At 51.3% G+C, this 17782-nt stretch overlaps 1 protein-coding gene across 1 annotated transcript; it reads right to left on the reverse strand.

Annotated features, from left to right (window-relative positions):
* Window positions 1-910: 910 nt before the first annotated feature.
* Dbndd1 (dysbindin domain containing 1) lies at window positions 911-11081 on the reverse strand. The gene is given in 5 exon segments (XM_028880909.2): window positions 911-2075; window positions 4151-4291; window positions 4899-5048; window positions 10851-10926; window positions 10928-11081. Coding segments are annotated over 5 exon segments (672 nt in total). The 5' UTR covers window positions 11075-11081; the 3' UTR covers window positions 911-1917.
* Between the last annotated feature and the right edge of the window lie 6701 nt (window positions 11082-17782).

A 17782-nucleotide genomic window follows, 5' to 3' on the forward strand; every position in this document is an offset into this window, starting at 1 on the left:
AAACCTGAAAGTATGCTAGCAGGTAAAGGCCAGCAAGGGATGTGCGCCAGGCATCCTTCCCTGCTCACAACTAAGAGCCACTAAGATTGGCAGGGCTTCTCCCTGCCCGCCTCCCTCTCGGGGAAGGGAAAGGGGACATGGGTGTTTAGAATGTGCCAGGAATCACACCATTCCCAGAAAATGTACACAGTAGCCCTGGCTGCCAACATAAAGACCTGAGGTGACTGCCCATGTGGAAAGTTATGGTCATTTGAGCCTGCAGGAAAGTGGTCACTCCTGGCTGGCTTCATCATCACCTCACTTCCCTGGTTAATTTAAGCAGCAAGGTTTGGGCTTCCCTGTGGCTTTTGGGCAGAGTGTTTCGGTTCAGGCCACCTTTGTTGTCTGGAAGAATTGGCAGGATTTTATTTCTTACTTAGAGACTAGAAATTCAGGGCACCTGCCCCTAAAATGCCGCTCAAATAAATCCAGCCTAGAACAGCACAGGAGAACCCCAGTGGCACTTTGATACCAGCTAGAAGGGCCACTGGTCCAAAGATGGCGAGGCTTTAATGCCACTCTGTAAATGTGCCCCATGGAAGCTCCACGGAAGAGTGGGTGGTGGGGGTAAGACCCTGGTAGGTTGGAGCGTGGCCAAGGGTACACAGCTACCTTGGGATTAAAAGGCAGCTGCTGGGTTGTGTCCTTTGGAAACCAGGGTTGGTTTTCATTTCAGGAGACAGGCAGAAATAACCCACATTTAAGGGTCAACAGTGCAGAGGCAGGGTGGCTCTGAAGTGCGAGCATCCTGGATGCTGTTCCCACCCCACAGAAGAATCCCAGGGCATTTTTCCCCCAGTAGCATTCACTGCAAACGAAGATCAAAAGCCTTGTCTTCCGCAGAAGACAGTGGGCAGCAGGGCAGGTTGGCCTGGGGACAGAAAGCAAGTAAACCTTTATTTCAAAACCAGTCTTTGATTCATGGTCAGAGCAGCAGTCTGTTTCGTCTTTGAGCACATGAAAGTCATGTTGAGACATCTAAACTGAGTGTCCAACGTCTCACAGCAGAGGGGGTGGCTAGATTGGCCCTGCCTCCCCGAGCTGCTCCCAAGACATCCACAGTGTCAGAGCGTCCCAACCGAGCATTTGACAGGCTATGTGGGTGGTTGAGCTAGGCAATGGGATGAGGAGGACAGGCACAGTGTATGCCCTTAGGAGAGAGAGACACAGGAATGGGGAGCCAGTACTCTGTACCTCCGAGCAATGTGGGAGTTGTCACTGAGGTTTGGTGTTCTGAAGTAAGGAAGACATGGGACAATTTCTCAGCCTTTGAGCTGTCACACAGACCGAGAGAGGCAGGCCCGGGGAGAAGACTAGAAACAGTGCTACCTGCCCAGGGCAGAGGAAGGGTGCACATTTTAAGGTGCACATTTTAGGGAAGTAAACCTGTCCTCACCACTTGGCTGGACAGCAGAGCCAACCCATGACTGACCACCAAATCCACTTTGGGCTTATGAGCTCACTGAGGTTGGATGTACACCCTACAGGTTCCTGGGCAACTCTCATGGGCTTGGATCTCCGTACGTTGAACCTATTTGGAATCTCACAAGAGACAAAAAAGTCTTGTCCTAGAGACAAGTTTTTAGAAGACCGAAGCCACCGTTATCCACTCCATTCCTCCTCTCATCCCAAGGCAGAGATTCCATACAGTGTCATCCCTGATTCAGGGTCCAGGAACCAGCTGGACCTAAGGCCACTGGGCTGTGCTTGTGCTGGGGTGCCCAGAGGCCTTGCCTGGCACCCAGACTTTGACCTGTTGTCAGGTGATGGCTGGAGTCTTGGAGTTGACAGAGTGTATCTTGTGACAGTGCTGTCCTGACTTGCCATCACGGTGGTCTGGCCCAGCCCTTCAGCAACTCTCCAACAGATGGAGTGGGGCTAATCTTCCTTGGGCCCCTCCACAGTGAGGAACGTGTCCACAACTGTGCCTTGCCGTTCCGGGTCACTGGGGGGCTGTCTCTCACGGTTCTGCTCCGCCCTTGCTTTTGTCCAGGAGGGGGAGCGTAGGCAGCCAGCTCGAGGTAGTGGGTGCAGACCTGGTGAAAACACAGAGTCTAGAGTTCAGTAAAATTGGGGGGCAGGGGCTGAGGCTCCACACTGTGCCTCTGCCAACCTTGTTGATAAGGCTTCTGGGTGTCTGCCACAGTACTGAAGATTTTATATGATCGCCAAGGGCTTTTCTGATGTCCCTAGGAGTCACTAGAGTCAAGTTTTTTTGTTTTTGTTCTTTGTTTTTTGAGACAAGGTCTCACTATATAGCTTTGGCTGGACTGGAACTTACAACACAGACCAGGTTGGCCTCAAACTCAAGAGATCCACCTGGCTCTGCCTGCTGAGTGCTGGGATTAAAGCCATGCACCATGATGCCTGGCTCAAGACTGTCTTCCCTATCCCCTATGTGAACCTGATAGGGCACTCACTACCAAAGCCTTGACTTCCGAAGTGCTGTAGTACAGCTAGGGCCCTGCAAGCCTGATCGTCTCTGCCCTATCATGAGACTTCAGCCCCTTTCCGGGGTGCAGGCTGTATGGGGCTAGGGGTAGAGGTGGAGTTGAGTTCCCCACTCTTCTTGTCCAGCCAGAGCTGTCATGGGGCATTCCTGGCTCACCGCACGCGCATGCTCACACACACACACATGCTCACACGCACGCATGCGCACACGCAGGCTTGAAGGGAAGGTAGAGCTAAGGAATGCCACCAGGATCAGGCAGAGCTCCATTTTGCAGGAAAGGTGGGACAAGAATACCCATGAGGTGGAGCCAGGGTCCCCCTTCATGTAGCTGTCCTATCTCAGAGCCCACAGCTCCCCTGATATATATAGGCCACACCACCAACCTCCAGGAAGCTTGTGAGCAGCTCCTTCAGAGCCTCCCTGGGGCTGGTGGTACCTTAACAAGGATAGTGACCTCCCAGCACTTGGTGGGGCAGACAAAGGTGGATCTCGGAGTTTAAGAGCAGCAGGCTACCCGGTGAGACCTTGTCTCAAAAAGAGAAAAAGGATGGTAACTGGCTTTCAGGAGGTCCTTGGTGTGTAGGTCTTATCCCAGGTCATGTGTGCATGTTCTGACTTGGGGGTGGGGGTGGGGCTCAGCTCCTTTGATTTTCCTACCCCACAACACAAAGTGGACAGCTGAAGGTCACCTTGGCATCTTTTTTAAAATGTTGGGAGACCAGGTGTGGTGGTGACTTTAGTCCCAGTACTTGGGAGGTAGAGGCAGTTGAATCTCTGGAGTTTGAAGCCACCTTGGTCTACAAAGAGAGGCCAACCATGTCTTTTGTTTTGTTTTTCTAGACAGGGTTTCACTGTGTAGTTCTGGCTCTCCTGGCATTTATTCGGTAGACCAGGTAACCTTGAACTCAAGAGATCTGCCTGCCTCTGCCTCCTGAGTGCTGGGATTAAAGGTGTGCGCTACCACCGCCCAGTGAGACCATGTCTTTAAAAAACAAAAAACAGCACTTTATTCCCAGTGCCCAGGAGACAGAAGCAGGCAGATCTGAGTTTGAGGCCAGCCTGGTCTATATAGTAAATTCCAGCACAGCCAGGACTACACAGAGAAACCCTGCCTAGAAAAACCTAAAGTATCTTTTTTTAATTGGAGACTAATTGAAGGCTTTGTCCCCAATTAGGATTTGTGGCAAACCGTATGTTCTGGCCATAGGGATTGGAACATTCCCTGTTGGCATGGGGTTCAGGAGAGCATGGGAAGACGGTGAGGCAGTGGTCTTCCCCACACAGCCGGCTCCAGCTGATAGCACCCTTCCAGAGGCTTAGCCAGTCAGGTGATCTGAGGAGGGGCCAGGTTGGTGAATGTCCCCCTCTCTCTCTGTGTGGCTTAACTTAAAACCCACATCCAGTAAGTTATATTTTCAAGGAACAATGGCTTCAACTTCCTGTTGTTCATGGGGAGAAGTCAAGGAGAAGGAGACAGGAGGGAAATTCCTTCCTATGTGGGAAATAGCCGTGCAAGATGTAAATGAGGGACGCAATGTGCGGACAAGTGCTGCATAGACGGCTGGGTGGAAAAAGTGTTTTCTAAGTCGGAATCTGAGGGGAACAGGGCCCAGATCTCCTCCTCTAGGTTTCCTTTCCCCCTAACCGCTGCAGCCTCACCTGCTGGGGATTCAGTGGCAAGGTTCTCGTCGTCGGAGTCTGCAAAGACCTCGGCCAGCTCCTGGTCGGACATGTCAGTCAGCTCAGTGAGGTCCAGGAGATCGAAGTGGACCTCCAGAGAGGAGACACTGCTCAGAGGCTCTGGGGGTTGCAGGAGACACAGTTACCACTCAGTCCTGCTTGATGAAGGCTTCTTCCCACATGGGTGACCTGACACTTGGTTATGTGTGTGTGTTTTCATACATATGTGCATGCATACATGCAGGCCAAAGCTGATGGGTGTCTAACTCAATTGTTTGTTGCTTTACTTTTTGAGATGGGGTCTCTTATCTAACCAGTGTGCTATACTGGCTGGCCAGGAATTCCCAAGGATTCTCTGTTCCTGTCTTCCCGGTTCAGGGTTTATAAGCATGTACCATCATGCTTTGCTTTTTTTTTTACAGGAGTGTTGGGGATCTGAACTCAGGTTCTTAGTTTGCACAGCGATCAGTTTGTCCATTGAGCCATTCCCTGAACTGGCACTTTCTGTGAAGCCACCACTAGACAAGACCCAGGCAAACCTAGATCCCCAACAGGTCTGCATACTCCAGACTGCAGAGCTTTCTCAGCTCCTCCATTTTGCAGATGGGCAGCTGCATGCCTAGCTGCCCATCACTGGGTGGTGCTGCTGCTGCCTTTCATCCTCCGCCTGCTCTGTCCCCAATGACTGGGGTTCTTCTCTGCTGCTGGGATGGTCAGTGATACTTACGCCTCCTCTCCGTGACCTGCAGGAACCCTGGTGCTGGTATTGGGATGCCAACCTCCTCTTCCTCTGTCACAGGTGTATGGCAAGTGTCCCCTGTCTCATGAGTTGGGACATTCAGGGCAGCCTGTGGCACCTTGACTTCTTTAACAATCTCTGCAACCAAGACATTGTGTCACCTCCACACGCATGGGAACCCCCACATCCCTCTAGGACCGGGATCTGCGGCGAGTGGGGAAGAATATGAGGAGCTGGCATGTCAGGTCCTCTGACATTCTGCTGTGGCCAGGGGTTCCCAGACTCGCTCGTGGCCTTATGAGATGCTGCTTCTACCTCTCAGGCCCTGTCCTCTCTGGGTGACTAGGCAAAGGATATCTGCCAGTGGACAGACAGACAGTGGATGGACAGACAGACTACTCAGCACTGCAACTTGAGGGAGCTCTTAGTATGGGAATTCCACATCAGGTTTGCCAGTGTACGGCTCTGCTGTCCCTATACTGCGGCTTGTCTAGGTTTTGGCTGGCCTAGGGTTTAACGAAGGAACCGGTGAGTTCCTGTCTTTCTGCTGGGGACTGACTGCCTTCTGAAAATCCTATGTAGTATTTGGAAAGAGAAGTGAAGAAAGAAGTGGCATCCTTCTATCCCATCATCCTTCACTACCAGCCCCGCTGCAGTTTGGTGAATGCACTTTTCAAAAAGTGGATTGTTTGTTTTTCTTAACAATTTTCTGTTGGAGAACAAGAGTCCCTCGGGGATCCTCATCTCACACTAGGACTAGGGTTTCCTTTCTAGTGCTTGGTGTCATGACTTAGTGGAGTTCTGGACTCTCCTGTGCCTCCATACGCAGTCATGGCAGCTTCTCCTATGGGACAGTTCAGAGTCCTTAGCAGGCCCCTTCATTTCCTTTCCCATCCCATTCCCCTCAGTGGCCTCCTTGCCATTCCTCAACCCCTGCCAGAGATCTCAACAGCTACTCAGGTTGTGTCCCCTTGTGCCTGTCCCCGGGTCACCGTCTTCCCAGAGGAGAGCATACCTGCCTTCCTTACCTCCCTGCCCTGTCCTCCAGGGCTCTTCCCAGACCCTCCAACTACCCTCTCTGCTTTCTAGTCCTTCACGGTGTGTCTCAGTGAGTACCTGGGTGAATGAAAGCCCTTGTATGATTGGATCTGTGCTGGGATGGATTATTTTGACCGCCCTGGGTAATGAACACTAAGCGCACTGAGAAGAGCAGCTGCTGCTGTGAAAAAGACTTGAAGTGAGGAGGCCACAGCCCAGGCTCCCACTGTCGACAGCTGCATGTCAGGCTAGCCTGCCTTTCCTGGTGAAATGTGCTGGCAGCAGATGTGGGTCTGGAGCATCCACGGACACTTCAGGGATGCACACTAGGGGGAGTGTGGATCTCAGATGGGGCCAGGAGTGCAGGAGCAGGGGGATGGGGAGAAGGCCACAGTCGAGTTGTGTGCAGGACCAGTGAACCTCCAATGAACTCGAGCTTCTATTGGAGTACGCTGGGAAAGCCACTGAAGGGTTCTGAACTGAAAGTCTATCTGTATGTTATGAGAGGTCACACAGTCTAAGCGGAAGAAAGGAAATGCTGCTACTTTTCCCACTTCCCTCTATTTTCTGAGGTATTGTGCTGAGATGGGGATTCCATCTAGGACCTTAGCTATATAGCAAGTATGGCCCCTATCTTGCACCCCTCACTAGAGATCCTGGGATCGCATGAGTCTTCAGCCCCGAGGACAAGTGGCCTTATTACATCTTTTCGAATTTTGTCCGTAACGTTTTAGAGTCAATGAGATGCAGGACCTCTTTTGTGTGGGGTCCTGGGGATCAAACCAAGATCAAACCAAATCACTAGGTAAGAGTTAATCTGTAAAGTCTTTTAAAGTAGCACCACGTATCTAGTTTTGTTTTTTTCCATCTTGCTTTGGCCTTGGTCCTGTCTCTATTCTGTAAATCCTGGTGCTTTGTCCTAAAACAACTCTGAGGGGGAGGAGAATGAGGAAGACAGAATTGTCACCATCAAGAATATTCTTATGGTACACGCCCATAGTCCCAGCAGTTGGGAGGTGGAGGCAGAGCTCGGTGAGACTGTCTACAAACAAGTCAGTTGACCAACCTTGAGGCTGGTGTGGCCACGCTGGCAATCCCAGGAGTTGGGAAGTGGCAGCAGGCGACTCATGAGTTTGAGGCCAGAAGTCAAAATATACCAGGTCGGAGGAAGCCTATGACCCCCATCTGTGTGTATGTATGAATGAATGACTCTCATTTCTGTCTGAATGGATGTCCCCACAATTAACAAATGACTGTGCTAAGAATCATCCAGGTTAGTCTACCTTCTTTGCAAGGTATTGTAGGGAGAAGGAACAGATTTTCCACCAGCAAAATCTGTTGTCCTTCCCAGTTAGGAAGCAGAGCCACTGTGTTAGGCAGGCCAGGGCAGGGTCAAATACTGGCCGACTGTCTGAGCAATAGCTGAATGGGCTCAGATCTCCTCGAGTCACCCTGGACAGGGTAGAGAAAACAGGGTGTCTGATGCCCTGGAAGGACTCCACAGTGATCCTTGGCTCTGGTCCCATACAGCCTCTATGGCGGGGTGGGGTGGGGGTGGGATGCTGCTGCTACCCTAACCTGTAGGTGGAGACTGGAGTTGGGGTGCCGAGTTTCCTAAGGGCTAACTTGTCACATAATGCTTGGCTGTTGCCCTATTTCTAGCACATTTGTTACTTGGAAACTAGGCTCAAATCTTGCTGGGCTCCAAAGGCCTGGCCACGCTTTATGCCATTGGTCAAGTGAACAAATGAATTAATGACATGAATAAATAAACATAAACAAAATGACCACCAGGAAGGAGAGATTGTCGCAGTGGTAGAGGCCACCTGAGCCACATTCCCCACATCTCTCTCCCTGAATCCGTACCATCACATCTGAGACCCCACATCTCTCTCCCTGAATCCATACCATCACACCTGAGACCCCACATCTCTCTCCCTGAATCCATACCATCACATCTGAGACCCCACATCTCCCTGAATCTGTACCATCACACCTGAGACCCCACATCTACTCTCCCTGAATCCGTACCATCACATCTGAGACCCCACATCTCTCTCCCTGAATCCATACCATCACACCTGAGACCCCACATCTCCCTGAATTTGTACCATCACATCTGAGACCCCACATCTCCCTGAATGCATACCATCACACCTGAGACCCCACATCTCTCTCCCTGAATCCGTACCATCACATCTGAGACCCCACATCTCCCTGAATCCATACCATCACATCTGAGACCCCACATCTCCCTGAATCCATACCATCACATCTGAGACCCCACATCTCTCTCCCTGAATCCGTACCATCACATCTGAGACCCCACATCTCCCTGAATCTGTACCATCACACCTGAGACCCCACATCTCTCTCCCTGAATCCATACCATCACACCTGAGACCCCACATCTCCCTGAATTTGTACCATCACCTCTGAGACCCCACATCTCCCTGAATCTGTACCATCACACCTGAGACCCCACATCTCTCTCCCTGAATCGTCTTCTGAGTGCAGGGCCACAGCCTATTTCCCTGACTCTGGGGATCCCTGGAGATGAGGAAGAGACAGAGCCTTGGTCCCTCAAGGCACCAGGTGGGCTTCTCAAGGAGGGCATCTTTTACACTTTCATGCACATCCTTCAACTCCATGGTCTGCACACTTTTAAGAAATTTATTAGTAGCTGGGCAGTGGTGGTGCACCCCTTTAATCCCAGCACTCAAGAGGCAGAGGCAGGTGGATCTCTGAGTTCAAGGCCAACCTGGTCTACAAAGTGAGTTCTAGGACAGCCAGGGCTGTGACACAGAGAAACCCTGTCTTGAAAAACCAACAACAACCCCAAAATTTATTAGCTGGGCCTGGTGGGGCCCACCTTTAATCCCAGCACTCAAGAGATAGAGGTAGACAGATCTTTGTGAGCTCCAGGTCACCCAGGGCTATGTAATGAGACCTTGTCCCCCACCAAAAAAAATTATTTAGGTACAAAAATTGCATATTAGGCTTGGCATGGTGGTGCACACCTTTAATCCCAGCACCCAGGAGGTAGATAGAGCGCTACGAGTTTGAGGCCAGCCTGGTCTGCATAGAAAGTGCCAGGGTAGCCAGCGCTACAGAGTCAGACCCCCAGCTCAACGATACTTTATAAAAATTTCACTTTGGGGAGATAGTTTCTTCAGTGGCTATTGATGAAAATGAGTCTAGATTTGATGCGAAATACTGAAGGTATACTGACAAGATCTGTATGAGCTAGCCTGGCTGTGGTCCTGGGAGGTGGGATACAGACCTCCATCATACTGGGCTCTGCTTTGGTGTGTGTTTCACACTCTCCAAAACAAAGTGTAACTCAGATATGACGGTCATAGTTACCCACATGAGGCCTCATGAAGTCCCACCGAGTAGAGCTCCCTAGCTCAGGATGCAGACAAGAAAACCCTGCTAAAGGTCTCAAGAGCACAAGCAGGCACAGCACCTGCACAGAATAAGTAGCTGGTATTTGTTCTCTGAATCAGGTGTCCGAGGCCCCCAGTCAGTCATTTACACATCAGAAACAACTCGTTCCATCCCCGTTTAAGCTTTTGGGCAAGTTCTTCCTTTCTCCAGAGAAGGAAAGAAAAACCTCTGCCCTATGCAAGGGGCTGTCTGTACTGACAGCCAGGCGAAGGGAGGTTCAGGGGGCACAGGCAGGTTGCGAACATCGCATAGCTCAAAAATAGCCCTGAGCTCTCTCTCTGCAAGCAAGTCCTTGCGTCTACCTTCTGGCACCCACGGAGCTGGTGCTGGAAGACCCAGGGTCCTGGGACTGTCAATAGCGCCAGTTCTGACTCCCCCGCCCCTCAAAACAACGACAAAGCACAACCAATCCCACTGGCTGGAGGGTGTCTAGTGCTTAGGAGGATAAGGGTTCTCAAACAGGACATTGCTGCCCGCCTGCAGACACAGGAGACAGCTTGGGGGACGACTCCCAGGGGGCAGCCCTTTGGGCTTCAGAAGAAGCCATCATGTGGCCGGGCTGTCAGCGGAATGGCAAGCTGGCCAAATCCTCAGGCACCTGGTGGCTCCTTGAGATGGGACCTTCAGGAAATCCTAGAGGTGTTGGGCATGGCTAGGCAGGCGAAGGATCGTTCAGCTTACATCCAAGTTCCCACAGCGATTGATCCCTGAAAAGCTTTCTGGAAAGCTGAGAAGGGTTGGGGTGGGGTGGGGTGATTTTTAAGAGTTTCCCCCCTATTATCAACCACCTGCCTATGGGCAGACTCCAAGGAGGGCAGACTCGCGGTAGGATATTAGTCCTCAAGGGTCCCCAGCTGCTGAGCGAGGCTGAGGAGGGAGCATACCATTCACACCTTCCCTTCCAAATATGTGGCAGCTGGGCAGCCCGGACACCGCTGCCCTGCAGCACCAGGAGCTCGGGTGCATGCGCCATGACCTCACCAAAACCCCAGCTCAGCCCGGAGCCCCAGACCCCCTTCCGCCTCTTGTCATTCCTCCTGGTTTCGCCGCTGGGGCGAACAAAGCCTACGCGTGAACAAGCGGGTAGCATCGCCCCCCACGGATCGCCTCTCCAGACCCCGAACTCGGGTCCCGGCATGCCCCTCCCCCACTCCCAGCCTCGACTGGTAGGGGGCTCGGGGCGAACCCCCTCGCCACCGCCTAGGAAGGCAGTTAGCAAGGCTTCCGGAGCTCGAAGAGCAGGGGAAGAGATGCAGTCTGTGTTTCCCGAGCCGGGTCCCCGCACGTTTCCAAGGCGCCGGCCCGGCCCCCTCCTCCGCCCCCAGCTCTGAGTCGGACCGGCCGGCTCAGGAGGCACTTGCAGATCTCCAGGCCCCGGGAGCAGCGGGCCAATGGGTAGAGGGAGAGGCTGCGGTTTGTTGCTGGGGTTCGGGGGACCCGGATCGGACTCACCTCCCCGACCAGCGCCCTCCGGAGACTCCATGCGGCCAATGGGGTCCGCGAGGGGTGTGGGCAGCGGCGGCGGGAGCCTGCCCGGGTGCTCCAACCGCTCTGGCGACTACTGGGTCCTGGCTTCGGGAGCAGCGCATCGGGGCAGCAGCTAAGGGGCCGCGGCGGCTGGGAGGAGCCCGCGGGGCGGGGCGCGCAGCTGCTTCGGGCGCCGGTCCCCTCCCCATCCCTAGCAGCCAGCAGCACAGGTGCGGCCCCGCCCTGTTCCTCGGGCGCCCCCTGCCGACCTGGCCAACAACAACCCACACCCCCCACACCCTTATCCCTCCAGCACCGAGTAGCCCTTAGAGGACCCAGGGCTACAGCAGTCCAGCGTTCTTGCGCACTGACAAGCTGCGCGGGCTTCTGTCCATCCATCCATATAAGCCCTAGGCATTTGTGGGGCGCCAAGTACGTGAGGGGCCTAGCGGAGCTAGGAGAGGAGGTGGCACAAGAAGGGTCAAAGCAGCCCCGGAACTCCCAGTTTATAAGCCTGGGATTGTGAATCTAATTAATGCTCTATGAATCCATACTGAGAATGTGAGGCCCGGGAGGGGGTGTGACCTGGAAAAAAGAGGCCTTGGACATATTGAGAACCCACAACTGGAGTCCCATCTCGAAACGCTAGTCCCGCATCAAGCCTGCTTGCTTTGCACAGTGTGCTGGATAGTTTTGTGTCAACTTGACATGAGCTGAAGTCATCTCAGAGACTGGAACCTTAATTAAGAAAATGTCTCCGCAATGTCCAGCGGTAGGGCATTTTCTTAATCATTGATGTGGGAGGGCCTATCCCTTTGTGGTTAATGCTATCCCTTGGTTGGTGGTCCTGGGTTCTGTAAGAAAGCAGACTGTGTAAGCCATGGGGAACAAGCCAAGTTCCTCAACGGCGTCTGCATCAGCTGCTGCCTCCAGGTTCCTACCCTGACGTCCTTTGATGGTGAACTGTGATGTGGAAATGTAAGCTGAATAAACCCTTTTCTTCTCCAAGTTGTTTTGGTCATGGTGTTTCATCGAAGCAACAGTAACCCCTAAGACGCACAGTACCTCCCTACTCCTCCTGGAGATCTGAAGATACTGAGCACAGAGACGGGAGTCAGGGCGAGGAGTCAGGAAGGCCCAGCCTAAAATCCTCTTGCTCTTTTACAAAAACTCCAAAACAACAAAGCAAACAACCATCAGGGAGAATGAGTTATTCATACCTGAAAAGGCTGAGGGGAATATGAACCGACGGGTAAGTCAGGCAGACTTGGGCACACTGGGTGGCTAAGAGGACAGTAGCCGAACAGCTTCATTCATTCAGTAGGGTCTGAGTCAAAGCTCCGGCTTCCTGAACAGATCTAGCGGACATCAGGTAGCCTGTGGCCTTTGAGCCTGAAGGCCAATTCCAGACAGCTAGTAGTTCTCCTTTTCTTTGGTTTACAAAACAAGGAAGCACACCCACCTGCTGGTTAAAGCCCTCTGAAGCTCCACCAGTACGAGCTGAGCCAATGGTCAGTTTTTGGTCATTACTTCCCTTCCTAGGGCAAAGCTAGGGTATAGGGCTAGCACAAGTGACCACTGACCACACTGGTGACCACAACCACAGTGTTTGGGCATAGGCCACTCCTAGTCAGCTGGGGCAGCATGCTGTGTTTTCCAAAATGACTATGGCAGCTAAAATGTCGTGGAGCGGATCATGGTGCTACACACCTGTAATCCCAACACTTCACAGGCAGAGGCAGGAGGAACAGGAACTCAAGATCCTCCTCTGTTACATGGCAGCTTTGCCGTCAGTCTTGGCAGCACGGGACCCCGCCTCAGCAAACCAACCAAAGCCACTGCGAGTGTTTCTTCCAGAACCCACTCGCATCAAGACACGTCTACTTCAGTGTTGTCAGAGCCTGTGACTGCACTGACCAGTGGAGTGTGGGAGATGTGATACCATGTGACTTCCAAGGCTAGGTCATTTAAAAAAAAGAAAGTTCAGCTTTCTTGGAAGGCTCCAGTAAAAACCAGGTCACCATGTGGTGAGAAAACCAGGCTACCCAGACTCCACCTGTGTACGTTCTGGCTGACAATCTCTTTGAGATCATCGCTAACAGCTGGCCTGACTCTGCTCAGGTGGTTCCAGATGCTACTTTTGAGTTTTCCAGAGAGAGGGTGATGAGGGGATTGGGTAGGTTGCCCCACTAGTCATAGGCAAGTTTCAGATTCACACGTAAAACGAATTAGGTCACTGTATTGTCACTGTGCTTTAGGGTTCCCTGTTACATCGTCAATAGGTTACATATGTATATATTAATTTTTATTTTATGTGCATTGGTGTTTTGCCTGCATGTGTGTCTCTGTGTGAGGGTGTCAGATGCTGGAGTTGCAGACAGTTGTGAGCTACCGTGTGGGTGCTGGGAATTGAACCGGAGTTAAATTCTGCAGGAAAAGCCCTTATCAGGGTGTGTCTTGTTGGGAGCCCAGGGAATCTCCAGCCTGTGCTCCCCAAGCTGTTCATCTCTGTAATCCCATACTGAAAAGTCAAGCTGTCGATTTCTGGCAAACAAAAACCCTTTCTGTGCCACCCTGAACTAGTTTTCCTATTCTTGCCCTTTTGGCTGAAAGGGTTTTGTTTGTTTGTTTTGCTTTTTGACAGGGTTTCTCTGTGTAGCCCTGGCTGTCCTGGAACTCACTCTTTATTCTGTAGACCAGGCAGGCCTTGAACTGGGAGATCTGGCTGCTTCTGCCTCCCAAGTGATGGGGACTAAAGGCATGCGCCACCCCCGCCCAGCTGAAAGGAGTTGTTAATACATTTACTTAGTTCAGGATTCCCCAGTAGACTAATGAAGGAAAAATGCAAATCAACATGAGGCGCCTACCCTGTTGTGCATAAGGGCTCACTAATTACTCGACTGTGCTACTTCGCTGCTTCATGTCAAGTCTCCTCTGGGAGACTCCTAACCCCTTGGCCCTCTGCGCTCACCGTGGAGTTCACTGACAGAAAGCAGTCTGGCAGTCATGTTGGCTCTTTGTTAAGGTTTACTATAAATAAGTCACTGTTTGAGCATTCACAAGGATTCAGTGCTGTTCTTCCAGCTGGCCATTCTTTTCCAAGAATCTCTGTGTAGGGGGAAGGTGGGGGGGGGGTAAGCAAACAAGAGGAACTCATTGCTGTGACTCTCAGATCCCCACTACTGAGCGCCTTTCTCTCCTGGTTGGATATTATGGTTGTGGAAAGCAGACAGGGAAGTGTGACTGGCTGCCCCTTCTGTCTCTGGGCACACTCAGCATGTCTTTGCAAAAACTCTGCTACTGAATTGCATGCAGCCCAGTTCTGCCAAGCCATTTTTTTTTCTTGGCCCTTCTTTGTTTTTGTTTTTGTTTTTGTTTTTTTCTGTTTGTTGTTTTGAGCCAGGGTCTTGGTATGTAGCTCTGGCTGGATTAGAACTCACTATGTAGCCCAGGCTAGCTTCCAACCCAGTGCAGTAATTACAGGCACAACACCCGCAGCCTTTCTCGTTCTTTCCCGAGTTTCTGGAAGCCCAGCTATGCATTTTCAGTCTCATCAGGGTAGCATGTGAAAGGAATTTTCACAAGCGGGGCAAGGCGGATGAACTAACCGCAGGAGCGGGCTCTTAGCTCACATTTGAATCCAATTTGGGAACCGAGCTTGGGTGGCAGACTAAGCATTCAGACATTCTCTTCTTTATTCTTCTCTGAGCGCCCGCCATGTAGACTCTGGAGAACCGAAGGAACCGTCTCTTTTGTAGCTCGAGTTCTAGCGGGAAGAAGACCCGCAATACACTGAAGGCAACAGCCGGCAGCTGCAAGCTGTGCACCTCTTCTTCAGGCGCGTCGTTAGGGACGCACTCCCGGTTGTCGAGGTCCCTGGGGGTGGGTGGGGCGGCGGCGCTGAGGAGAGTCTCGCGAAGATTTGAGACCCAGAGCGGGATCTCGTCCCGGTTGCCAGGAGACAGCGCAGCCTCCGCAGACCAGCGCCTATCCCTGAGTAGTGGCGGTGCCCGACTGCTGGCAGCATGGTGAGTCGGGCCGGTGCTCTGGGTGTCCAGTGCACAGAGAACGTGGGGTCAACAGGGGGACTTTCGCGCAGAAGTGCGGATAGGGCCGGGTCCCGGGGACGGGGAGGCCTGCGGTTAGCGGCCTGCAGTTTTGGATTACTAGAGGTCCCATTTGGGGAGGCCAGGATGCCGGGGGCCTTGAATACACTGGAACTAAGATTGGGCTCTTCAGTTCTCTGGGATGGTTGTCGAATTTGCCAGACTCTCGCCTGATGTGCAAGGTGTCCAGAAGTCAGAAGCTGAGTCCGCCAGATCCTTGGGATGTAGGATTCCACCTCCTATGGGCTCAGGGGCACGTAAGGGTCCACAGGGAGCAGAGAGTCCGGCTCAGGAGAAACCCTAGGAACTCTGTGTCTGAGGTGGAGATCCGGTGCATACCACGGTGGCTAGAGGTCCCTCTCTACCAAGGGGTGTGGAGAGGGTCGAGTGTCATACAGTGATGAGGATATCACCTTGGGTTGCAGAGACCTCAGGCTCCTTAGGAGAACAAGGCATGAGCTCTCTGCCTCCTTAGACCGTCGTCCTCATATAATGAGGCTCTTCCCTTTAGGATACAGGTGTTGTCACGTTGTGCCAGGAGCTGGGCCATCAGCTGGTGGGGTGGCTTCTCTCTGTGGGAGCTTCGTGAATAGTTACTGCTATTGAGTCTTCCCCGAAAGCTTCTGTGACATTACCAAAGCCGCTCAAACAAAGCAGGACCCTGCGAGCAGTTTCTGCTGGGAACACGTTTACAGACACTGGCGAGCGTCCTGTTTGCTCACTCCTGACCAGAGTTCTCTGCAGTTTGGAGGACACGAAACCTCAGATTTGGTCATTGCTATGAGGTCACTCCTTCCTGCATGGACACTGATAAGAGCTAGCTCTTAGCTAAAAGGCTAATTCTCTACATGTAGCGATACGTTTCTTGCATGTGTTTCTGTGGTGGTTTTAAGGCACGATGGCCAACATTCTGCAGGGTGGCGTGGGCTGTGTGCACGTTCCCCCTTTAGCCCAGATAATTTTTTCTTTTTCTTTTAGGCTTCCATACTAACCCTCAAATGCTCCTTAATTTTAGTTTTCTTTACTCATATTCTTTCCCTCAACCCCTTCTCCCCTCTCCCAAATGAGTTTATATATATATATATATATAAACATATATATATTTTAACCACACTGAAGAAATCCTTGCCCTATATCCAGCAGTGAATGAGTTTGGAGAGGATCCCTTCTCCTTCCCTTTTGGAAAGACAAAGTGTTCTTTTCTGAAGAGGAAGATTTCTCCTTTGTGCTTCTCCAAACGTGTTAATGATTCCCTCTACTCTGTCTTTCTCCCCCGTGTGTGTGGTTAACCGGAGTGGGGAGTCGGAGGTGGGGGGGGTGAGGTGGGGGGGCAGGTTAGTATGTATAGTGATGCCCTCTAGGTGAGTGGTCCAATCAGCCGTGTGTGAACAGTAGAGGTCGGGGTTCTAAACAGGTGTGCCTTCCCCTAATGCTTGTGTAAGCAAATAGTCAAGGAGCGGTGGCATTAGATAGAGTGGACTTTACTTACCCAGTCTTCTCTTCTTCAAAGGCACCCAAAAAGAAAGGGAAGAAGGGCAAAGCCAAGGGCAATCCGGTGGTTGATGGACTCCCACCAGAGGACATGACCAAGGAGCAGGTGAGCACAGCGTTGTCCGGTCCCAGGGTGGGCACCGCTGGGGATGTGTTGGTAAACTCATCCACTCTTCCGATTGTCCATTTCCTCTCAGTCTGTCCAAATGTAACATGCCTATCCTAAGTCTATATTTTCCACCACCTCCGTGGTACATGTTTTTAAAAAGTGCAATGCAGCCATGTGAAGAAACTTTTTAATAGGAACTTGGAAGGATTCCCTAACCCCTCGGACATAAGGGCTATTTTTAACTTTGTATTTTCTTTCTTTTTTGCTTACTTCTGTTCATTGAGCTGATACATATGTGATAATACTTATGTGTCATTCTTTGTTTGCCAGTAAACATTGTAGCAAAAGGAAAGTTTGTAGCCTAGTGTGGTGGCTCCTGCCTTGGGAGGCAGAGGCAGGTGGATCTCTGTGAGTTCAAGGCCAGTCTGATCTACATAGGGAGTTCTAGGACAGCCAGAGCTACAGAGAGAGGCCCTGTTTAAAAAAAGAAAAAAAGGGGGAAAAAAAGGAAAATTTTAAAAGGAACATGATTTACTTTCAGTTACATTGTCTCAATCTGATTAATCAGTCAATGTTTTTTAAATTACTGTTAATTCTTTTGTATGAGTTGGTTCTTTCCCTCCACCATGTAGGGTCTGGGATTGAACTCGGGTTTTCAGGCTTGGTAGCAGGTACCTTTACCTGCTGAACCATTTTGCTGGCCCCTTGCAGTTTGATTTTTGACAAAACTTCCAACATGGAGTAGCCCTGTTGGAGCTGCCTTTCCTATTGCCTGTGCTTAGTTTGGGAGGGTTTTTCTTCCTTCCTTCCTTCCTTCCTTCCTTCCTTCCTTCCTTCCTTCATTTATTTATTTATTTATTTTTTAAAGGCACACGCTCTACCACTGAGCTATACTCCTGCTCCTGGGTGATGTCTTTATTATATTTTTTGGTAGTGTTGAGGATTGAACTCGGGGAGGTAATGTCCTTATACAAATTATTTTAAGTCACTTACGTATATTGATGTAAAAGACTGGAGAACATAATTATAAAACTTACAAGGCTCTTGAAAGCTACAACATATTGGGCAAACGTGGTGTATCTACCTGGGTCTGTGTTGATGATGGTTGCCTTGTGAGGTTTTGACAAAAGACTGGAGGGTTATATGCAGCTGTGTTAATAAGACTTACTATTTTAATAGTTTAAGATAATATGAAGGAGATTGAGAGAGTG

Source organism: Peromyscus leucopus, chromosome 5 (genome assembly GCF_004664715.2).
Source record: "Peromyscus leucopus breed LL Stock chromosome 5, UCI_PerLeu_2.1, whole genome shotgun sequence".
NCBI classification, from domain to species: domain Eukaryota; kingdom Metazoa; phylum Chordata; class Mammalia; order Rodentia; family Cricetidae; genus Peromyscus; species Peromyscus leucopus.